Raw genomic sequence first — 25,526 nt, forward strand, 5'->3', positions numbered from 1 at the left:
TGGGAAGGCTCCATCCGGGGAGTCCGCCAACAAGGTGAAGGGATCCCCTTCACACAACAAGTCAGGACGGAGCGGAGACAAGAAGAAGAAGATGAGGAAGGTGGTCTACTACGAGACCGACTCTTCGTCACCATCCACCTCCGGCTCCGACACGCCGTCTGTAACTTCTAAACGCCATGAGTGCAAGAAGTTTAGTAAGATTCCCCTACGCTATCCTCGCATTTCCAAACGTACTCCATTACTTTCCGTCCCATTAGGCAAACCACCTATGTTTGATGGTGAAGATTATAATATGTGGAGTGATAAAATGAGGCATCATCTAACCTCACTCCACACTAGCATTTGGGATGTTGTTGAGATTGGAGTACAGGTACCATCACCGGGGGATGAAGACTATGATTCGGACGAGGTCGCGCAAATCCGACACTTCAACTCCCAAGCCACCACTATACTCCTCGCCTCTCTAAGTCGAGAGGAGTATAACAAGGTGCAAGGATTGAAGAGTGCCAAGGAAATTTGGGACGTACTCAAGACCGCGCACGAAGGAGATGAGGTGACCAAAATCACCAAGCGGGAGACGATCGAGGGGGAGCTCGGTCGGTTCCGACTCAACCAAGGCGAAGACCCTCAAGCCATGTACAACCGCTTGAAGACCTTGGTGAACCAAGTGCGCAACCTCGGGAGCACCAAATGGGATGACCATGAGATGGTCAAGGTTATTCTAAGATCCCTCGTTTTTCTTAACCCTACGCAAGTTCAATTAATTCGAGGAAATCCTAGATATACACTAATGTCTCCCGAGGAAGTAATATGTAATTTTGTGAGCTTTGAGTTAATGATCAAAGGCTCAAAGAAAATTATCGAGCTAGATGACCCCTCCACATCCGAAGCACAACCGGTCGCATTCAAGGCAACGGAGGAGAAAAAGGAGGAGTCTACATCAAGTAGACAACCCATCGACGCCTCTAAGCTCGACAATGAGGAAATGACGCTCATCATCAAGAGCTTCCACCAAATCCTCAAGCAAAGGAGGGGAAAAGATTACAAGCCCCGCTCCAAGAAAGTTTGCTACAAGTGTGGTAAGCCCGGTCATTTTATTGCAAAATGTCCACTATCTAGTGACAGTGACAGGGGCGACGACAAGAAGGGCAAGAGGAGAGAAAAGAAGAGGTACCACAAGAAGAGGGGGCGGCGATGCCCATGTGTGCCGCGAATGGGACTCAGACGAGAGCTCCTCCGACTCCTCCTTCGACGAGGACGCCGCCAACATCGCCGTCACCAAGGACCTCCTCTTCCCCAACGTCGGCCACAAATGCCTCATGGAAAAGGACGGCAAAAAAAGAAGGTAAAATCAAAATCCTCCACTAAATATGCATCCTCTAGTGATGAAGATAATGCTAGTGATGAGGAGGATAATTTGCGTACCCTTTTTGCCAACCTAAACATGCAACAAAAGGGAAAACTAAATGAATTAATTAGTGCTATTCATGAGAAGGATGATCTCTTGGACTCTCAAGAGGACTTCCTAATTAAAGAAAATAAGAAGCATGTTAAGGTTAAGAATGCTTATGCTCTAGAAGTAGAAAAATATGAAAAATTATCTAGCGAGCTAAGCACATGCCATGACATTATTACCAACCTTAGAAATGAGAATGCTAGTTTAATTGCTAAGGTTGATTCAAATGTTTGTAATGCTTCAATTCCCAATCTTAGAGATGATAATGTTGAATTACTTGCTAAGATTGAAGAATTAAATGTTTCTCTAGCTAGCCTTAGAAATGATAATGAAAAACTAATTGCTAAGGCTAAAGATTTAGATGTTTGCAATATTACAATTTCCAATCTTAGAAGTGAGAATGACATATTACATGCTAAGATTGTTGAACTAAAATCTTGCAAACCCTCTACATCTACCGTTGAGCATGTTTCCATTTGTACTAGATGTAGAGATATTAATGTTGATGCTATTCATGATCACCTAGCTTTAATTAAGAAACAAAATGATCACATAGCTCAACTTAATGCTAAAATTAATGAGCATGACTTAGAAAATGAGAAATTTAAATTTGCTAGAAGCATGCTCTATAGTGGGAGACGCCCTAGCATCAAGGATGACATTGGCTTCCAAAAGGAGGATAATGTCAAACTTAATGCCCCTCCTAAAAGATTATCTAACTTTGTTAAGGGCAAAGCTCCCATGCCTCATGATAATGAGGGTTACATTTTGTACCCTGCCGGTTATCCCGAGAGCAAAATTAGGAGAATTTATTCTAGGAAGTCTCACTCTGGCCCTAATCATGCTTTTATGTATAAGGGTGAGACATCTAGTTCTAGGCAATCAACCCATGCAAAATTTCCTAAAAAGAAAACTCCTACTGCATCAAATGATCATAACCTTTCATTTAAAACTTTTGATGCATCTTATGTGCTAACCAACAAATCAGGCAAGGTAGTTGCCAAGTATGTTGGGGGCAAACACAAGGGCTCCAAGACTTGTGTTTGGGTACCAAAAGTTCTTGTATCTAATGCCAAAGGACCCAAAACCATTTGGGTACCTAAAATCAAGAACTAAACTTGTTTTGTAGGTTTATGCATCTGGGGGCTCAAGTTGGATCATCGATAGCGGGTGCACAAACCATATGACGGGGGAGAAGAAGATGTTCTCCTCCTATGAGAAAAACCAAGATCCCCAAAGAGCGATCACATTCGGGGATGGAAATCAAGATTTGGTCAAAGGATTGGGTAAAATTGCTATATCACCTGACCATTCCATTTCCAATGTTTTTCTTGTAGATTCCTTAGATTATAACTTGCTTTCAGTTTCCCAATTATGCAAAATGGGTTACAACTGTCTTTTCAAAGATATAGGTGTTACTGTCTTTAGAAGAAGTGATGATTCAGTAGCATTTAAGGGAGTGTTAGAGGGTCAGCTGTACTTAGTAGATTTTGATAGAGCTGAACTCGACACTTGCTTAATTGCTAAGACTAACATGGGCTGGCTCTGGCATCGCCGACTAGCACATGTTGGAATGAAGAATCTTCACAAACTTCTAAAGGGAGAACACATTTTGGGACTAACAAATGTTCATTTTGAGAAAGACAGGATTTGTAGCGCATGTCAGGCAGGGAAGCAAGTTGGTGTTCATCATCCACATAAGAACATCATGACGACTGACATGCCACTCGAGCTCCTAGACATGGACCTATTCGACCCGATAGCTTACATAAGCATCAGCGGGAGTAAGTACTGTCTAGTTATTGTGGATGACTATTCTCGCTTCACTTGGGTGTTCTTTTTGCAGGAAAAATCTCATACCCAAGAGACCTTGAAGGGATTCTTGAGGCGGGCTCAAAATGAGTTCAACTTAAGGATCAAGAAAATAAGAAGCGACAACGGAACATAGTTCAAGAATTCACAAATTGAAGGCTTCCTTGAGGAGGAGGGCATCAAGCATGAGTTCTCCTCTCCCTACACGCCACAACAAAATGGTGTAGAAGAGAGGAAGAATAGAACTCTATTGGACATGACAAGAACCATTCTTGATGAGTACAAGACTTCGGATCGGTTTTGGGCCGAGGCGGTCAACGTCGCTTGCTACGCCATCAACCGGTTGTATCTACACCGAATCCTCAAGAAGACATTACATGAACTCCTAACCGGTAAAAAGCCCAATGTTTCATATTTTAGAGTCTTTGGTAGCAAATGCTTTATTCTTGTTAAAAGAGGTAGAAAATCCAAATTTGCTCCCAAGGCTGTAGAAGGTTTTTTACTAGGATATGATTCAAACACAAGGGCATATAGAGTCTTTAACAGGTCCTCTGGACTAGTTGAAGTTTCTTGTGACATTGTGTTTGATGAGACTAACGGCTCTCAAGTAGAGCAAGTTGATCTTGATGAATTAGTGATGAAGAGGCTCCGTGCGTCGAGCTAAGGAACATGTCCATCGGGGATGTGTGTCCTAAGGAATCCGAAGAGCCTCCACAAACACAAGATCAACCATCTTCATCCACACAAGCATCTCCACCAACTCAAGATGAGGATAAAGCTCAAAATGATGAAGGAGAAGATCAAGAAGTTGAGCCACCTCAAGAGGAGAGCAATGATCAAGGGGGAGATGCCCATGATCAAGATGAGGAAGATGAACAAGTTCCAAGACCGCCACACCCAAGAGTCCACCAAGCAATCCAACGAGATCACCCCGTCGACACCATCCTCGGCGACATTCACAAGGGGGTAACCACTAGATCTTGTGTTGCACATTTTTGTGAGCATTACTCTTTTGTTTCCTCCGTTGAGCCACACAGGGTAGAGGAAGCACTTCAAGATTCGGATTGGGTGATGGCGATGCAAGAGGAGCTCAACAACTTCACTAGGAATGAGGTATGGCATTTAGTTCCACGTCCTAATCAAAATGTTGTAGGAACCAAGTGGGTCTTCCGCAACAAGCAAGATGAGCATGGTGTGGTGACAAGGAACAAAGCCCGACTTGTAGCCAAAGGATACTCACAAGTCGAAGGTTTGGATTTCGGTGAAACCTATGCACCCGTAGCTAGGCTAGAATCAATTCGCATTTTACTTGCCTATGCTACTTACCATGGCTTCAAGCTTTATCAAATGGACGTGAAAAGTGCCTTCCTCAATGGACCAATCAAGGAAGAGGTCTATGTTGAGCAACCTCCCGGCTTTGAAGATAGTGAGTACCCTAATCACGTATATAAACTCTCTAAGGCGCTTTATGGGCTCAAGCAAGCCCCAAGAGCATGGTATGAATGCCTAAGAGATTTTCTTATCACTAATGGCTTCAAAGTCGGAAAGGCCGATCCTATTTTATTTACTAAAACTCTTGACAATGATTTGTTTGTATGCCAAATTTATGTTGATGATATCATATTTGGGTCTACTAATGAATCTACTTGTGAGGAATTTAGTAGGATCATGACACAAAAATTCGAGATGACGATGATGGGGGAGTTGAAGTACTTCTTAGGATTTCAAGTAAAGCAACTCCAAGAAGGCACCTTCATTAGCCAAACGAAGTATATTCAAGACATTCTAAACAAGTTTGGGATGAAGGATGCCAAGCCCATCAAGACACCCATGGGAACCAATGGGCATCTCGACCTCGACACGGGAGGTAAATCCGTCGATCAAAAGGTATACCGGTCGATGATAGGTTCTTTACTCTATTTATGTGCATCTCGACCGGATATTACGCTTTTCGTATGCATGTGTGCAAGATTCCAAGCCGACCCTAAGGAAGCTCACCTTACGGCCGTAAAACGAATCTTGAGATATTTAGTTTATACTCCTAAGTTTGGACTTTGCTACCCTCAGGGATCCACATTTGATTTAATTGGTTATTCAGATGCCGATTGGGCGGGGTGTAAAATTAATAGAAAGAGCACATCGGGGACTTGCCAGTTCTTGGGAAGATCTCTGGTGTCTTGGGCTTCAAAGAAACAAAATTCCGTAGCACTTTCTACCGCCGAAGCCGAGTATATTGCCGCAGGCCATTGTTGCGCGCAATTACTTTGGATGAGGCAAACCCTTAGGGACTACAGTTACAAATTAACCAAAGTTCCTCTTCTATGTGATAATGAGAGTGCAATCTGCATGGCGGATAATCCCGTTGAGCATAGCCGCACTAAACACATAGCCATTCGGTATCATTTTCTTAGGGATCACCAACAAAAAGGGGATATCGAGATTGCTTATATCAACACTAAAGAACAATTAGCCGATATCTTTACCAAGCCATTAGATGAACAAACTTTTAACAAAATTAGGCATGAGCTAAATATTCTTGATTCTCGAAATTTCTTTTGCTAATTTGCACACATAGCTCATAAATATACCTTTGATCATGTCTCTTTTATATGCTATGACTAATGTGTTTTCAAGTATATTTCAAACCAAGTCATAGATTGAAAGGGAATTCAAGACTTCGGCGAAGACAAAGGCTTCCACTCCACTCCATCAATTACTCACCCTTCGCCGTCGCTCCGGGCAACTCTTCGTCTTTGGTATAATCTTCACTCATATGTTATTTACCGAAGGGGGAGAAAGTAGTTAGAAAGGGCTTATATTTCACTCAAGTATCCGTTTTTGGCGATTCATGCAAAGGGGGAGAAAGTATTAGCCCAAAGCAAAAGGACCGCACCACCACCAATTTTCAAAATTGAAGTTAAGAAAATGTTTTAAAATGATGATTTTTTCAATTAATATCTTATTGTTTTCAAAAGGGGGAGAAAGTAGTATTTTCAAAATTGGTATCTTAAAACCCTCTTGAACACTAAGAGGAGGATTTTATTAAGGGGGAGTTTTGTTTTAGTCAAAGGAAAAGCATTTGAAACAGGGGGAGAAAAATTCAAATCTTGAAAATGCTTCTCAAAATCTTACTCATTTACCTTTGACTATTTGCAAAAGAACTTTGAAAAGAATTTACAAAAAGAACTTGCAAAAACAAAACATGTGGTGCAAGCGTGGTCCAAAATGGTGAAGATAAAGAAACAATCCATGCATATCTTATGTGAATTAATATTAACACAATTCTAAGTAACCTTTGCACTTACAATTATGCAAACTAGTTCAATTATGCACTTCTATACTTGCTTTGGTTTGTGTTGGCATCAATCACCAAAAAGGGGGAGATTGAAAGGGAATTAGGCTTACACCTTTTTCCTAATTGATTTTGGTGGTTGAATTGCCCAACACAAATAATTGGACTAACTAGTTTGCTCTAGTCTATAAGTTTTACAGGTGCCAAAGTTTCACAATAAGCCAATAAAAAGACCAAGAAAGGGTTCAAACAAAGAGAGCAAAAGACAACCCAAAAGGCACCCTGGTCTGGCGCACCGGACTGTCCGGTGCACCAGGGCACTCGACGCTGAACTCGCTACCTTCGGGAAAATCAGAGGGCGCTCCGCTATAATTCACCGGACTGTCCGGTGAGTCACCGGACAGTGTCTGGTGCACACCGGACTGTCTGGTATACCATTGGAGCAACGGCTACTTCGCGCGCAACGGTCGACTGCAAACGCATTCAATACGCTACAGTGCGCGCAGAGGTCAGAGCACGCGCGGGAGGCGCACTGGACAGTCTACAGGACCTGTCCGGTGCACCACCGGACAGCCCAGAGGCCCCACAGGTCAGAGCTCCAACGGTCGAACCCCAACGGCTGGCTGACGTGGCTGGCGCACCGGACAGTGTCCGGTGGCGCACCGGACTGTCCGGTGCGCCATGCGACAACAGTCTTCCAACGACCATATTGTGGTGGTTGGGGCTATAAATACTTTAACCACCCCACATTCAATGGCATCCAAGTTTCCAACCTTCAACACATTACAAGAGCTATAGCATTCAATTCTAGACACTCCAAAGAGATCAAATCCTCTCCCAAGTCCAAAGACAACTCAAATCAATAGTGGCTAGTGAGAGAGTGATATTTGTGTTCATTTGAGCTCTTGCGCTTGGATTGCTTCCTTTCTTTCTCATTCTTCTTGTGATTATACTTAATTGTAATCAAGGCAAGAGACACCAATTGTGTGGTGGTCCTTGCGGGAACTTTATGTTCCGATTGATTGAGAAGAGAAGCTCACTCGGTCTAAGTGACCGTTTGAGAGAGGGAAAGGGTTGAAAGAGACTCGGTCTTCGTGACCACCTCAACGGGGAGTAGGTTTGCAAGAACCGAACCTCGGTAAAACAAATCATCGTGTCTCACTCTTTATTTGCTCACGATTTGTTTTGCGCCCTCTCTCTCGGACTCGTTTATATTTCTAACGCTAACCCGGCTTTTAGTTGTGCTTAAGTTTATAAATTTCAGATTCGCCCTATTCACCCCCCTCTAGGCGAATTTCACCGAGGCCCAAACGACCCGAACATACACGGGCTCCACAAGCCCAACGGCCGACGTGAGCACCTCTGTCCCTGTGCCTGGTAAACGTTTTAGGAGGAGAGCTCCAACCTCTAAGGTTTGGCTGCACTTTGAGGAGGTTACTGCGATGCAAAATGGTAAGGAGGTAAGAGTATCTGCCATTTGTCTTCACTGCAAGAATAACATGTCTGCTAAATCTTCATTTGGAACTGGCCATTTGATCAGACACTTGGATCTTTGCCCTGCTAAGAAAGAAAAGGATATATCTGGGAAATCTCAGTATTTGCTTAAATATAATTCAGATGGATCTGTTAATCATTGGGAGTATTCCCCTTTTGTTGCTAGAACTGAGCTTTGTCGCTTAATAGCTAGGCTAGACCTGCCACTTTGTTTTGGTGAATCTAGTGCTTTTCAGGAGTATATAACTTGTGCCCATAATCCAATGTTTATTAAATCTTCTAGGCAAACTACTGCTAGAGACTTGATTCGACTGTTTAATGATCGTGTTGAACTACTTATTGAAGTCCTTAAACATGTTTCATCTGTTGCTTTGACATCTGATATATGGTTTGGTAAAGCTAAAGAGGACTATATAAGTGTTGTTGCTCATTTTGTGAACTCTATTTGGTGTTTAGAAAAGAGATTGCTTGGTCTTAGACCTATAGAGGTAGCTCATACAGGTCTTAACATTGTTGTGCATGTTGAAATGGTTGCAAATGACTATAGCATTACTGATAAGTTTTTTTATTGTGCTTGATAATGCCTCATCTAACAAAATCGCTATTGATGTTCTGAAACCTGTCTTTTATGGTTATATTGGCCATTTGATACCTGCACCTAGTAGGAATGAGAGTGATTTGAGTAATATCTTTTTGCATCAGCGTTGCGCTTGCCATGTTATTAATCTGATTGTTAAATGTTGTTTGAAACGTTTGCAACCATATCTTGAAGACTTTAGGACTGCTATAACATTTTTAAACTCTTCAAATCAAAGAATTGCTTCTTATAAATAGTACTGCATGAGTGTTGGTGTTAGACCACGTAAATTTGGAGTAGATATGGATGTTAGGTGGAATTCAACATTCCTGATGCTTAAACATTTAGTTCCTTATCATAGCACTTTCTCTGTGTGGATTAGAACTAATTATCCTTGCAAAGAGGATGGGTCTTTTTAATTGAGTGATAATCATTGGGTTGTTGCTGAAAAATTGTTGTGTTTCCTTTAATTATTCTATGACTCAACTGTTGCACTTTCTAGGATATATTACCCTACATCACCTTTAATGTTGCATCATATTTTGAAAATTGCTAGACATCTAAATGCATATGAGAATCATGAATTTTTAAGAAATGTTGTTGTACCTATGAAAACAAAATTTCTGAAATATTGGAGGGAATACCCATTCTTTATGCATTTGCTTTCATTCTTGATCCTAGAGCAAAGATGAGGGGCTTTCATAAAGTTCTTCAAAGATTATCTTCTCTTAATGGGATTGACTATAGTAGATATCCTTCATGTGTTAGATGCAAGTTAACTAAGATGTATCAAATTTATGAGGCCAAATTTGGAGGAGTTTGCTTGACTCCTCAACCACAATCAGGTAGTGGTTCTAGTAAGGCCACAGAGGCATGGGATGATATATATGGTGATGATGAAAATTACAGCAATACTGGTACAGCTGGTACATCTACTGGTTTATGAGTTAACTTCTTACCTTGATAGTGACACTGAAACTAAATTTGGGCCTGATTTCAACATTCTTATTTGGTGGCAACGCCACAATCAAACTTACCCTATTCTTTCTATACTAGCTAAAGATGTTATGACTGTCCCTGTTTCTACAATATCTTCAGAATCTACTTTCAGTCTAGCTAGTAGGGTGCTCGAGGAGCGGCGACGACGGTTGACGACAGACATGGTGGAAGTGAGAGCACCTAGAGGGGGGGGTGAATAGGTGATCCTGTAAAAACTTAACTTATAGCCACAAAAACTTGTTAAGAGTTAGCACAATAATTGCCAAGTGGCTAAGGAGGAGATCTTGCACAATATGACAATCACAGAGAAGACACAGAGATTTATCCCGTGGTTCGGCCAAGTACAAAACTTGCCTACTTCCACGTTGTGGCGTCCCAACGGACGAGAGTTGCACTCAACTCCTCTCAAGTGATCCAATGATCAACTTGAATACCACGGTGTTCTTGCTTTTCTTTTCTCAATCCCGTTTGCGAGGAATCTCCACAACTTGGAGCCTCTCGCCCTTACAAAAGATGTTCACAGAGAATCACGGAGCAAGGGAGGGAATGAGCAACGCACACAAGACTTCAAAAGATCAGAGCAACACGCACACAAGCAACAATAAGAGCTCGCAACACAACTCAAAGAGTACACAACTCCACAAGAGCTCTATATGCTATCACAATGAATCGAATGCGCTAGATCAATGTCTTGGTGCTTAGAAAGGTTGTACGAATGCTTGGTGTCCTCCTCCATGCGCCAAGGGGTCCCTTTTATAGTCCCAAGGCAGCTAGAAGCCGTTGGGAACAAATCTGGAAGGCCATCTTTGCCTTCTGTCTCGTGGCGCACCGGACAGTCCGGTGCACACCGGACACTGTCCGGTGCCCGATTTGTTTCCATAAAAAGCTCATCCGACCGTTGCTTTCTGATGCAGATCTGCGCACAGTTGGCGCACCGGACATGTCCGGTGCACACCGGACAGTCCGGTGTACCTCTCCGACCGTTGGCTTGGCCACGTGTCGCGCGCCGATCGCGCGGCCGACCGTTGGCCCGGCCGACCGTTGGCTCACCGGACAGTCCGGTGCACACCGGACAGTCCGGTGAATTTTAGCCGAAGTCGCCGGAGAAAAACCCGAGAGCGGCCTTTTCGGCCGAGGCAGCCTGGCGCACCGGACACTGTCCGGTGCACCACCGGACACTGTCCGGTGCACCACCGGACACTGTCCGGTGCACCACCGGACAGTCCGGTGCCCCAGACCGAACCAGCCTGTTGGCTGTACACAGCTAACCTTCTCCTTTTCTTCTTCTCACTGTTTCTAACACTTAGACAAGAATATTAGTACACAAACCAATGTACTAAGGCCTAGAAACATACCTTAACTTGTGATTTGCACTTTGTTCATCCATGGGCATATTTTCACATTTACGCACTTGTGTTTGCACTCAATCACCAAAATACTTAGAAATGGCCCAAAGGCACATTTCCCTTTCAATCTCCCCCTTTTTGGTGATTTATGCCAACACAACACAAAGCAAGTGGAACAAGTGCAAAACTACTTCAAATAAAAACTAACTTTGAGTTTTATTCAATTTTGGCATATATGGATCATCCTTTGCCACCACTTGGTTTGTTTTTGCAAATCAAACTCAAATCTCTATCTCTAAGTCAAACACACATGTTGAAGCATAAAGAGAGTCATTCCAAAGAAGTTTGATCAAAGATTTCAAAAACTCCCCCTAAATCCCATAATCAATACTTCTCCCCACAAGAAGCCAACTTTTCACAAAAGAGACAATAAGAGAGTTTTGACAAAACAAAAGCTCTACTCTACTATTTTCAAATCTCTCAAGTGGTAGCTGATCCATTTATCGCTTTGGCCTTTATTTTCTCCCCCTTTGGCATCAAGCACCAAAACGGGATCAATCTTGGCCCTGGAACCCCATTGCCTCACCAAAATTTTTAATTAAGAGCAAATGGCAATAAGAGTTCATGAGATGAACTTGGAAGTAATTACCCTCTCATCGGAGAGCAGTGGAAGTCTTTCATGGTCCAAGTCCACCTTTTCCCTTTCAATTCTCCTTTGAGACTAAATCACAACAAACTCAAGCATATGGTTAGTCTCAAAGGATCAAGTTGTAACACATCTCCCCCTAAACATGTGCATCACTTTGCAACGGACTTGTGAGGTCCAGGGAGTGTTTGTACAACTTGAGCACCATAATAAGCAACAAAATGCAGAATGAACATGATCAAAGGCATAAGCACATGTATGCTACAATTCAATCCAAGTTCCGCGAATCTAAGACATTTAGCTCACTACGCAGCCTGCAAAAGGTCTTCTCATCTAGAGGCTTGGTAAAGATATCGGCTAGCTGGTTCTCGGTGCTAACATGAAACACTTCGATATCTCCCTTTTGCTGGTGGTCTCTCAAAAAGTGATGCCGGATGTCTATGTGCTTTGTGCGGCTGTGCTCAACAGGATTCTCCGCCATGCGGATAGCACTCTCATTATCACATAGGAGTGGGACTTTGCTCAGATTGTAGCCAAAGTCCCTGAGGGTTTGCCTCATCCAAAGTAGTTGCGCGCAACACTGTCCTGCGGCAACATACTCGGCCTCAGCGGTGGATAGGGCAACGGAGGTTTGTTTCTTAGAGTTCCATGACACCAGGGACCTTCCTAAGAATTGGCACGTCCCCGATGTGCTCTTCCTATCGACCTTACATCCAGCATAGTCGGAGTCTGAGTATCCAACTAAGTCAAAGGTAGACCCCTTTGGATACCAGAGCCCGAAGCAAGGCGTAGCAACCAAATATCTAAGAATTCGCTTCACTGCCACTAAGTGACACTCCTTAGGATCGGATTGAAATCTAGCACACATGCATACGCTAAGCATAATATCCGGTCTACTAGCACATAAGTAAAGTAATGACCCTATCATTGACCGGTATGCTTTTTGATCAACGGACTTACCTCCTTTGTTGAGGTCGGTGTGTCCGTCGGTTCCCATCGGAGTCTTTGCGGGCTTGGCATCCTTCATCCCAAACCGCTTTAGTAGATCTTGCGTGTACTTCGTTTGGGAGATGAAGGTGCCGTCCTTGAGTTGCTTCACTTGGAACCCAAGGAAGTAGTTCAACTCGCCCATCATCGACATCTCGAATTTCTGCGTCATCACCCTGCTAAACTCTTCACAAGACTTTTGGTTAGTAGAACCAAATATTATGTCATCGACATAAATTTGGCACACAAACAAATCACCATCACATGTCTTAGTAAAAAGAGTTGGATCGGCCTTCCCAACCTTGAAAGCATTAGCAAGTAAAAAGTCTCTAAGGCATTCATACCATGCTCTTGGGGCTTGCTTAAGTCCATAGAGCGCCTTAGAGAGCTTACACACATGGTCGGGGTACCGTTCATCCTCGAAGCCAGGGGGTTGCTCCACGTACACTTCCTCCTTGATTGGCCCGTTGAGGAAAGCGCTCTTCACATCCATTTGGTACAACCTGAAAGAATGGTGAGCGGCATATGCTAGCAAGATACGAATGGACTCTAGCCTAGCCACAGGAGCGAAGGTCTCCTCAAAGTCCAAACCTGCGACTTGGGCATAACCTTTTGCCACAAGTCGAGCCTTGTTTCTTGTCACCACCCCGTGCTCGTCCTGTTTGTTGCGGAACACCCACTTGGTTCCCACAACATTTTGCTTGGGACGAGGCACCAACGTCCAAACTTCATTTCTCTTGAAGTTGTTGAGCTCCTCCTGCATGGCCAACACCCAGTCCGGATCTAGCAAGGCCTCCTCTACCCTGAAAGGCTCAATAGAAGAGACAAAAGAGTAATGCTCACAAAAATTAACTAATCGAGAACGAGTAGTTACTCCCTTGCTGATGTCACCCAGAATTTGGTCGACAGGATGATCCCTTTGAATCATCGCTCGAACTTGGGTTGGAGGTGCTGGTTGCGCTTCTTCCTCCATCACATGATCATCTTGTGCTCCCCCTTGATCAAGCGCCTCCACTTGAGGTACCTGTTCGTCATCTTCGGTTGGGGGATGCACCATAGTTGAGGAAGAAGGTTGATCTCGTTCACCTTGTTCCTGTGGCCGCACTTCTCCAATCGCCATGGTTCGTATAGCAGCCGTCGGAACATCTTCTTCATCTACATCATCACAATCAACAACTTGCTCTCTTGGAGAGCCATTAGTCTCATCAAATACAACGTCGCTAGAGACTTCAACCAAACCCGATGATTTGTTGAAGACTCTATACGCCTTTGTATTTGAGTCATAACCTAATAAAAACCCTTCTACAGCTTTGGGAGCAAACTTAGAATTTCTACCCTTTTTCACTAGAATGTAGCACTTGCTCCCAAATACACGAAAGTAAGATACATTGGGTTTGTTACCGGTTAGAAGCTCATACGAAGTCTTCTTGAGGAGGCGATGAAGGTAGACCCTGTTGATGGCGTGGCAAGCCGTGTTCACGGCTTCCGTCCAAAAGCACTCGGGGGTCTTGAACTCTCCTAGCATCGTCCTCGCCATGTCGATGAGCGTCCTGTTCTTCCTCTCTACCACACCATTTTGCTGTGGTGTGTAGGGAGCGGAGAACTCGTGCTTGATCCCTTCCTCTTCAAGGAACTCCTCCACTTGAAGGTTCTTGAACTCGGACCCGTTGTCGCTCCTTATCTTTTTCACTTTGAGCTCAAACTCATTTTGAGCCCTCCTGAGGAAGCGCTTGAGGGTCCCTTGGGTTTCAGACTTATCCTGCAAGAAGAACACCCAAGTGAAGCGGGAAAAGTCATCAACAATAACTAGACCATACTTACTTCCCCCTATGCTTAGATAGGCGACGGGTCCGAAGAGGTCCATATGCAGCAGCTCCAGGGGTCTTGAAGTGGTCATCACATTCTTGCTGTGATGCGCTCCTCCCACCTGTTTCCCTGCTTGACAAGCTGCACAAGGTCTATCTTTTTCGAATTGAACATTAGTTAGACCTATCACGTGTTCTCCCTTTAGAAGCTTGTGAAGGTTCTTCATCCCCACATGTGCTAAGCGGCGATGCCACAGCCAGCCCATGCTAGTCTTAGCTATTAAGCATGCATCTAGACCGACCTCTTCTTTTGCAAAATCTACTAAATAAAGTTTGCCGTCTAATACACCCTTAAAAGCTGGTGAACCATCACTTCTTCTAAAGACAGACACATCTACATTTGTAAATAGACAGTTATATCCCATATTGCATAATTGACTTACAGATAATAAATTATATCCCAAAGATTCAACTAAAAACACATTAGAAATTGAGTGCTCATTGGAGATTGCAATTTTACCTAACCCTTTTACCTTGCCTTGATTCCCATCACCGAATATGATTGAATCTTGGGAATCCTTATTCTTGACGTAGGAGGTGAACATCTTCTTCTCCCCCGTCATATGGTTTGTGCATCCGCTATCAATAATCCAGCTTGAACCCCCGGATGCATAAACCTGCAAGGCAAATTTAGGCTTGGGTCTTAGGTACCCAACTCATGTTGGGTCCTACAAGGTTAGTGCAAATATCCTTAGGGACCCAAATGCAAGTTTTGTCTCCCTTGCATTTTGCCCCTAGCTTCCTAGCAACAATTTTCTTATCCTTTCTACAAATTGCAAAGGAAGCATTCAAAGCACAATAAATTGTAGAAGGTTCATTCACTACTTTCCTAACAACATTTCTCCTAGGCATTTGATGAACAACATTTCTTCTAAGCCCATTTCTACCATGCATAACATGAGAACTAGAAGCAGTCATAGCATAAGAGTCATAAGCATGTGAATCAAACACATCATGACCTCTAAAAGCATTTCTAGAATATCTCCTATCATAGTACATGAAAGCATGATTCTTCTTAACACTATTAGCCATAGGAGCCTTCCCTTTCTCCTTGGTGGAGATGGGAGTCTTATGGCTTGTTAAGTTCTTGGCTTCCCTCTTGAAGCCAAGCCCATCCTTAATTGAGGGATGTCTTCCTATTGTGTAAGCATCCCTTGCAAATTTTAACTTATCAAATTCACTTTTGCTAGTCTTAAGTTGGGTATTAAGACTAGCCACTTCATTATTTAACTTTGCAATAGAAGCTATGTGTTCACTACAAGCATCAATATCAAAGTCTTTACATCTATTGCAAATAACAACATTTTCTACACAAGTTGTTGATTTACTAGCTATTTCTATCTTAGCATTCATCTCATCGTTAATGCTCTTTAATTTTGAAATTGTCTCATGGCATGAAGATAATTCACAAGTAAGCATTTCATTTCTTTTAACTTCTAGAGCATGAGATTTTTGAGCTTCTAAAAATTTATCATGCTCTTCATACAATAAATCCTCTTGTTTCTCTAAGAGTTTATCCTTCTCATTCAATGCATCAATTAATTCATTAATTTTGCCAATCGTAATTCTATCTAGACCTTTAAATAAACTAGAATAGTCTATTTCATCATCGTCACTAGAATCATCACCACTAGAAGAAGCATAAGTAGAGTTTCGAGTACTTACTTTCTTCTCCTTAGCCATGAGACACGTGTGACGCTCGTTGGGGAAGAGGGCCGATTTGTTGAAAGCGGTGGCGGCGAGTCCCTCATTGTCGGAGTCGGAGGAGGAGCAATCCGAATCCCACTCCTTGCCTATATGCGCCTCGCCCTTGGCTTTCTTGTAGTGCTTCTTCTTCTCCCTTTTGTTCCCCTTTTCCTGGTCACTTTCATTATCAGGACAGTTAGCAATGAAATGACCAAGCTTACCGCATTTGAAGCATGATCGCTTCCCCTTGGTCTTAGTCTTGCTCGGCTGTCCATTGCGACCCTTTAGCACCGTCTTGAATCTCTTGATAATGAGGGCCATTTCTTCATCATTAAGACCGGCCGCCTCAATTTGCGCCACCTTGCTGGGTAGCGCCTCCTTGTTCCTTGTGGCTTTGAGAGCAAAAGGTTGCGGCTCGTTGATCGGTCCATTCAAGGCGTCGTCCACATACCTTGCCTCCTTGATCATCATTCGCCCGCTGACGAATTTTCCTAGGACTTCTTCGGGCGACATTTTGGTGTACCTGGGATTCTCACGAATATTATTCACCAAATGAGGATCAAGAACGGTAAAGGACCTGAGCATTAGTCGGACGACGTCGTGGTCCGTCCATCGCGTGCTTCTGTAGCTCCTTATTTTGTTGATAAGGGTCTTGAGCCGGTTGTATGTCTGAGTTGGCTCCTCGCCCCTTATCATCGCGAACCGTCCAAGCTTGCCTTCCACCAACTCCGTTTTGGTGAGCAAGGTAACGTCATTCCCTTCATGAGAGATCTTGAGGGTGTCCCAGATCTGCTTGGCGTTATCCAAGCCGCTCACTTTGTTATATTCATCCCTGCACAGTGAAGCTAGAAGAACAGTGGTAGCTTGTGCATTCTTATGGATTTGCTCATTAATGAATGAAGGGCTATCCGAGCTATCAAATTTCATTCCACTTTCCACAATCTCCCAAATGCTTGGATGGAGAGAAAATAGGTGAGTACGCATTTTGTGACTCCAAAATCCGTAGTCCTCTCCATCAAAGTGAGGAGGCTTGCCAAGTGGAATGGGGAGCAAATGAGCATTTGAGCTATATGGAATGCGCGAATAATCAAAAGAAAAGTTTGAGTTAACCGTCTTTTGTTTGTCATGGTCGTCGTCCTTTTGGGAAGAAGAGGACTCATCGCTGTCGTAGTAGACGATCTCCTTGATGCGTCTTGTCTTCTTCTTCTTCCCATCTTTTCGCTTGTGGCCCGAGCCCGAGTCATTGGACTTGTCATCCCTTGGCTCGTTGACGAAGGACTCCTTCTCCTTGTCGTTGATCACAATTCCCTTCCCCTTAGGATCCATCTCTTCGGGCGGTTAGTCCCTTTCTTGAAGAGAACGGCTCCGATACCAATTGAGAGCACCTAGAGGGGGGGGGGTGAATAGGTGATCCTGTAAAAACTTAACTTATAGCCACAAAAACTTGTTAAGAGTTAGCACAATAATTGCCAAGTGGCTAAGGAGGAGATCTTGCACAATATGACAATCACAGAGAAGACACAGAGATTTATCCCGTGGTTCGGCCAAGTACAAAACTTGCCTACTTCCACGTTGTGGCGTCCCAACGGACGAGAGTTGCACTCAACTCCTCTCAAGTGATCCAATGATCAACTTGAATACCACGGTGTTCTTGCTTTTCTTTTCTCAATCCCGTTTGCGAGGAATCTCCACAACTTGGAGCCTCTCGCCCTTACAAAAGATGTTCACAGAGAATCACGGAGCAAGGGAGGGAATGAGCAACGCACACAAGACTTCAAAAGATCAGAGCAACACGCACACAAGCAGCAATAAGAGCTCGCAACACAACTCAAAGAGTACACAACTCCACAAGAGCTCTATATGCTATCACAATGAATCGAATGCGCTAGATCAATGTCTTGGTGCTTAGAAAGGTTGTACGAATGCTTGGTGTCCTCCTCCATGCGCCAAGGGGTCCCTTTTATAGTCCCAAGGCAGCTAGAAGCCGTTGGGAACAAATCTGGAAGGCCATCTTTGCCTTCTGTCTCGTGGCGCACCGGACAGTCCGGTGCCCGATTTGTTTCCATAAAAAGCTCATCCGACCGTTGCTTTCTGATGCAGATCTGCGCACAGTTGGCGCACCGGACATGTCCGGTGCACACCGGACAGTCCGGTGTACCTCTCCGACCGTTGGCTTGGCCACGTGTCGCGCGCCGATCGCGCGGCCGACCGTTGGCCCGGCCGACCGTTGGCTCACCGGACAGTCCGGTGCACACCGGACAGTCCGGTGAATTTTAGCCGAAGTCGCCGGAGAAAAACCCGAGAGCGGCCTTTTCGGCCGAGGCAGCCTGGCGCACCGGACACTGTCCGGTGCACCACCGGACACTGTCCGGTGCACCACCGGACAGTCCGGTGCCCCAGACCGAACCAGCCTGTTGGCTGTACACAGCTAACCTTCTCCTTTTCTTCTTCTCACTGTTTCTAACACTTAGACAAGAATATTAGTACACAAACCAATGTACTAAGGCTTAGAAACATACCTTAACTTGTGATTTGCACTTTGTTCATCCATGGGCATATTTTCACATTTACGCACTTGTGTTTGCACTCAATCACCAAAATACTTAGAAATGGCCCAAAGGCACATTTCCCTTTCAGGAAGTGTTCTCCTGTATCAAGGATTGGGAGTTGGCTGACCAGCACAAGCAACATACTGTGGAGAAGGAAACCAAAGACCTTGAAGCAACCTTTGAAGATATGTACCTAGATGATGAGCAACGAGTATCACCAGGGAGCAAAAGAAAGGAACATGAAGGAGGAGGAGATACGAGAAAGGAAGCAGCACCAAAGAGTTCAAAAAGCAAACACCCTTAAACTTATTCTCTCTTTCTTTTCCTACCTATTTATGTTCTCTTATTTGTAATATGCTCATATGGACTGTGGACTGAACTATGAACCTATAAATAATTTAAAGAGCTGGTTGTACTCTTTTCCTTCCTAGGGTTTTCTCACGAGGTGTGAGTTTTTACCTAGGAAGGTTTTTAATGAGGCAGCATTGCACTAAGGCTCCACAAGTATTTTGTAGCCTATTTGCCTTGTCCTATGTTTGTTTCAATGTCTTACGTTCAATTTTGATGTGAATATAAGGTTTTTTTTGTTAAATGTGATGTTTTATGTACATGTATGATTTTTCTGTTAAATTTGATATATTCTGTGTATTTGGTTACTGGGCCCGAGCCCAGCCCGACACTAACGGGCTAACCGTGCCCCCGGCCCGTTTAACCGTGGACGTGTCGTGCCTGAGCAGCACAGATGGCCCACGTGCCAGCCCAGCCCGGCCCGTGTAACTGGTGTGCCGTGCCTGGGCACGACTGAGTCGGGTCGTGCCCAGTCGTGCCTGTGCCAGGCTGACGCGGCACGTCCATTTGGACATGTATAGTGAGACATTTGGCGCACGCGGCCGATCTTGGCAATAGAAAAAAAAACTATTCATTTCCTGGTGTGTAACCTATGATAAAATTATCCATCCGTAAAGTACCCCTTTAGCTGCTTCACATTTTTTGTGAAGTCAGTGGTAGCTTTACATTTTTTGGTAAAGCTGGGTTATTGAAGTTGAAAGTTTTTTGTGAAGCTGAGTTGATTTTTGTTAAGTGAAGTAGTCCCAAAGGGAAGGAACACTTGCTAACTATTCCAGTAATCCCAGCATGATCAAGGAACACTTGCTAACTAATCCAGTAATCCCAGCATGATCAAGAGACACAAAATGAAGTGCTTTTTAGTTCACATATTTGTAACTTGAACAGCATGATCAAGAGACACAAAATGAGGTGCTTTTTAGTTCACATATTTGTAACTTGAACGGTAACCGATAATATTAAACAATGTTTGTTTAAGTCTATCCGTAATTAGATACCACACTATAATGTCCTATTCAAATTTATCATCGCTGATAATTATTACTATTACTATTTACGTTACATTTTATAAACCAAACAGCACCTGAATTGATTGTTTCCTTCATTCATGGATAACGGGTTTTGAACACCAAATAAGGAGTAACCTGACTACATATCACAGTTGCTGCACGGCACAAAGTTGAGGATAAGCGACAAATTAGCTATCGTTCAGTATACATAGAAAGTTGTCTCCATTTTCATCTGGAGTTCTGGACTACTCAATATTAGAAAACAATGGTATAACGATCATTTTTTTTAAAAAAGACTACCCATATTACATTACAAACACTAGTCTGCTCTATATGATACGGAAAATGAAATAGCATTACGCCAAACATTTAACCATGTAAGGCCCTTCTAGCTCATAACCCAACTTGCGGTAGTAGTGGCGAGTACCAACCCCCGAAATGACAGCTAATTTCTTCGATCGGTGCTCCTTTCGAGCAATCCTTTCTGCTTCTTCCATTAATAGAGTTCCGTATCCCTGTGAATACACACGGACACAAAACAATGTTAACAATTGTTAAAGAAGAACCTTCTTGATGACAATACAAAGAATGAATAAAAACAATACTCCATCTGTCCCAAATTAATATTCATTTTAGCTCTTGGTTTTCACAGATGATGATAAATCTAAACACATATACAAAACACATATATTAATTATTGTATGGATCCACTAAAAGTCTAAAATGAATTTTTAATTTGGCACAGAGGGAGTACTAGATAACAAAGACTAAACGCAACCATGTTAACTAGTGATGCCTGCCCGTCATTAGCACTAATTTGCCTCTTCGATTTCACTAGACTGAACACATGATACGTTTTAACTAAAATAATTTTTCATATCATTTAAGTTGGGCCTAAGCCTGAAAAGGGAAAAATGAAAACATCTGTTGTAGTGAAGGATACATGGTTAAGTCAAAATGCTTATGATGCACCACAATTATTCCATTACAAAACAAATGGCACAGAGCATCACGATAAGCAACCTAAGAATCAGCCCAACAAAAGAATATTTGGAAATTTAAGGAATCCAGCAGAGAGCACTAATTTTGATTCAGTGTTGCCCCCTCACTCATTTAGCCCAGTGTGTTGGAGCATGTTAAAGCCTCGGTGATGCTTCATCTCTGCTGCGACCCAAATGGCTGGATTTACTAACCACTAGGCTTTATCACAATTAACATTTACACTCTATCAATTTTAAAGTTCACTGGAAGTTTTAAAAACTTGACACTATTAAATAATGGTAACTACAATTGGCCAAGCATGTCAGGTCATAAATTCTAAACATGGTAGCGCCAATTGCCGATGACCAAAGCCTTGGCTGGTTATCATACATTCACTCACTGTCACACTGTCTACATGTAAATACGTGAATCACCTGGTGCTGCAGTTTGTCCACATCACGGCCATGCACAGGGACTGCAGTTCCATAGACATGAAGCTCACGCACAATTGAACACCTCCCTACAAGTTCAGGGCATGTAACATTACGGCCACATTTACGCAAGCGCAACAGCCCGATCAGGATATCCTGTAAAATTCATGAAAAGTAAATTGTGAGTCTATTGCTAAACTCAAAAGACTAACAAACTATTTGTTAGACCCATTGCTAGTCTTCATCAAACAAAAGGAATATCAAGAGAACCAATTAAAGACAGAAAAAGATCTCAAACTGCAGAGAAGGCGAGTAGACTATAATCACATCAGAAATACACCTATACAGGCAAGCATCATATTCCAGAATTCATTTCCATATTGGCTGGCCAGCTATAAGTACCTGTCGTGTATCCTCATAAGAGAGGAATGTTTCCCAACCCTCATTTGCAGCATAGTCACGTCTGACAAGCTCTACTTCATCTGGCCGGATCTTGTGATGGATATCCTACATACAGATGCACAGTTAGAATTATAAAAGGACATCAATTATAGGCCAGTAATTGGTTTTACTGTATTTTGTATTTACCTGAATCCCTGCCTCACGGGTTCTGACGTCCCGGCATTTTAAGCCCAGATCTTCCATTCGAGCCAAAGCAAGCTCGCGAAGGTTACCTTTCTCGACACCAGAAGTAACAAGAGGCATAGGAATATCTCTCTGGACCCGATACACTCGTGTCCAAGGTGGTACCAAAGACAGAATTCTTGCCACAATATCCACCAACAGCTCAGGTGGATAATTTCTATATCTGCAGCAGAAATCTTACTGGGTAAATCCTGGACTTGTGAGCCCTTGTCATTACGGTTGAACATTTTTTAACCGGAAACCAAACTGAACTGTTGGTTTATTCGGTTACAGTTTCAGTTCCTGGCAAGATCGCTGTTCGGTGACAGAAAGAGGAGGGGGGGGGGGGGGGGCAAGCAACTGTATATAAACTGAAGTGCTCCCTCACATTCCTCACGAGTGTAACTCATCAATACATCAAGCACGCATGGCCTCTAGCCCTTCACTCTCGTTGGCCCACCTTAGCCCAAGGATACAGCCGTATCAGACTGTGCATAGCCCACTCAGCTCTCACCTCTCCCTATCCTCAGTAGCCCACTCATATATCCCTAGCTGCAGCTGCAGCGGTGGCGTGGTCGTCATGGCATCAGGCGAGCAGCGACAAGCGGGACGTGTGACGCCTGCATGCTGTGAGGAGACGATTGACGAGTGGGTTGAGCTACAACAGGCGAGCAGTAGGCGGTCAAGTGTGGTGACAGCGTGAAGTGAGCGCCCTGGGAGGCAGTGCGGCAAGCTGCAAGTGCAGCGTAGATGGTGAGCAAGCACCGTTTGTCATCAAATCAGGCACCAACCCACTTTAAACTACGACGGTGGCATGCGACACCCACACAGGTATTAAGTTTCATCAGTTGTTGTTTTGGGCAAACTGAAGTTTTTCAACAACGAACAAACCGACCCGAACAATCGGTTTAAACCAATTGCCCAACCTGACTTGTCATTAGTATATAAGTTCTTACCTTAAGATTTAAAAATAACCCCAAGAACGTAAGTAAGATTTAGCAGGACACTAGATTAGAGGAGTACCTGCCAGTTTTCCAGAGCTCATAAAGACCAGTTCCACGAATCACAAGTGTTGGATAAATCTTCAGACCATCAGCCCGGAACGCTGGACTTCCAAAAAATTCTCTGAAACTTTCCAAATCTCTTTCAACTCCAACATTAGGTAAATCTGGCATCATGTGGGCAACCACCTGTCAAAAGGGTGAATCAAGATAGTCAGAACAATCATAAACAAATAATAAAATCAATTAAGCAAAGCTAGGTGACAAAAAAAAACCTTAAACCCAGCATCTTTTGCCAAACAGAAGCAATCAGCAACAGCAGCCACTGTGTGTCCTCTGTTTGTGTCACGGGCAACATCCTCATATGTACTCTGGACACCAATTTCCAAGCGGGTACAACCATAAGATAGCATCTGGCGCAGATGAGGCCCCAAGCAATAATCAGGTCTCCTAGAATTCCAAGATAAAAAAAAACATTTCACTGGGATTGAAGTCCCTAGGACGGAAAAGACAACACTTTCCTTTTGAATGAAAAGTGATAAGCAACATCCAATTCTGCGATGATACTTACGTCTCAATCGTCATACCAATACATTTGACAGCACTATGTTCCGAATAACAAATAGCCTCCTCAACATTTGCAGAAGTGTGACCCGATAAAGCATCATGAAGATTTCTGATGAAATAATCACGATATTCAGCTGGTAAGGACATGAAAGTCCCACCCATCAAGATGAATTCGACCTGCAAAGTACATTATCATCTTCAACTGCTGGTCAAAATTGAATACACCATGTCGTGAACATAAGAGTCAATAAAATCGAGCCAAGTGCTGTCTTGGACTACTGACAAACCTTATCCACGCTATGCCCTAGCCTCTTGAGCTGATCTATCCTGCTCCTGGCTTGCACATATGGATTATACCTAAAATATAATGGTAGATCAGGAAAATCATCTACGAAAAGTGTGTGAATAAATCAGTTTAAAATAATTGAAGTGCACAATCATCTGTATCGCTAAACATAATCCTAGGCTACAAGATTATTCAAAGATCACCAATTGGCATTGGTGTACTTTCATATTTAACTAGCAAAAAATAGAGAAGTTTTTTTAGGGGAAATACAGTAGGGGAGACCCCTACTGTGCATTTCACTAGAAACATATGAAGAGAAAAAAGAGTTACATAAAAGGAAAACAATCCTGTATAAGTGAAGGTAGGGGAAAAAACATGCAACAGGCAGCCAAGAGAGAGAGAGAGAGAGCACAGAAACTAGTTACATAATTGGTTTAACAAACAACAGGCAGACAAATAGAGAACTTTATCAACAGTTCTTAAAGGCCTGATCATCATTTGTACTCTTTCATTACAGTGTTTTCAGTAAAATGCCCATATCTAATTTAGCCAGTCTATAATGGATTCTATTGAACTCCTGAGACATGATTTTAAGCATGTTCTACTGGCTGTCTAGCAATAGCATGTATAACTCCTAACACGTGATTGGGAGCACGGACACCAATGCAACTTTGCCCTTTCATCGTCGCTCTCAAATATCAACTAGTAATTTTCTATTTTGCAATGTAAATTTCTAACAAAAGCAGGTCCATTTCAATGAACAACATTGCAGTAGACTAACCTAAACAAGGATACTACCTTCATCAATTCAAGCAATACAAGAAGGTACATGTGTAGTATTTATCAGCGGCATCAACAGCCAGTGAGCTAAATCACCTTGCCCGAATGGCACGCATGCTGGTGGGCTCGTATCCCGTGTAGGATTGCGTGCTGTACTCGAAGTCGGAATCGGGACCGCCGGGGCAGTAGACACAGATGTTCCCGGTGGTGGCGATGTGTGGGCAACGGTGCGGCTTCGACATGACGGCGACGACGGCGATACCCGACGCCGTGCGCACGGGCTTAGCGCGCAACCGCGGAAGCAGCGTGGCACGGTCGGCCTCGGGCACGGCGGCGATCATCTCCACTAGCTTGGGCGCCCGCGCCAGACCGTATCTCCGGCACGCGGCAGACTTGAGCGAGTTAAGGTCCACATCCTCCCCGCGCCGCGAGAGCTCCCCCATCGCCGAGACGATCTCGGCGATGGCCCGCACCCTGGCCTCCTCTTCCGAGAGTCCCGCAGGGAGGGCCACGCCCCCACGCCCCGGCGCCGGCTTCCGGCGACGCGGCTGCTCGGGTGCCGCCACGGCGGCGGCGGCGGCGGTTGCCATCGGGAGAGAAGGGTAACCGCCGAGGGGGTTTTGGCGAGCCTTTTGGGATTGTGGTATCCCCGTCGAGTGGCTTCGCTCATCTGGTATTCCGGAGCGCGTCCTCGCCATTTTGCCATTGTCAAGCTCGTGCAGACACGGGAGGCTTATGCGAGCACGAGTTACTTGATCTATCAGACAAGTTTCGCAACAAACTATTATTCCG

The 25,526-nt window shown here is 43.8% G+C and overlaps 1 protein-coding gene across 1 annotated transcript; it reads right to left on the reverse strand.

Annotated features, from left to right (window-relative positions):
* Positions 1 to 20,236: 20,236 nt before the first annotated feature.
* Positions 20,237 to 25,400, reverse strand: LOC100383540 (Elongator complex protein 3). Its single transcript, NM_001176188.1, has 9 exons — positions 24,831 to 25,400; positions 23,956 to 24,025; positions 23,673 to 23,845; positions 23,377 to 23,551; positions 23,124 to 23,290; positions 22,065 to 22,284; positions 21,879 to 21,983; positions 21,480 to 21,632; positions 20,237 to 20,579 (listed from the first exon to the last, which is right to left on the reverse strand). The coding sequence occupies exons 1-9, from the start codon at positions 25,322 to 25,324 to the stop codon at positions 20,421 to 20,423; spliced, it is 1,716 nt and encodes a 571-aa protein (NP_001169659.1). The 5' UTR covers positions 25,325 to 25,400; the 3' UTR covers positions 20,237 to 20,420.
* Positions 25,401 to 25,526: the final 126 nt, after the last annotated feature.

This window comes from Zea mays, chromosome 10 (genome assembly GCF_902167145.1).
Source record: "Zea mays cultivar B73 chromosome 10, Zm-B73-REFERENCE-NAM-5.0, whole genome shotgun sequence".
Classification (NCBI taxonomy): Eukaryota; Viridiplantae; Streptophyta; class Magnoliopsida; order Poales; family Poaceae; genus Zea; species Zea mays.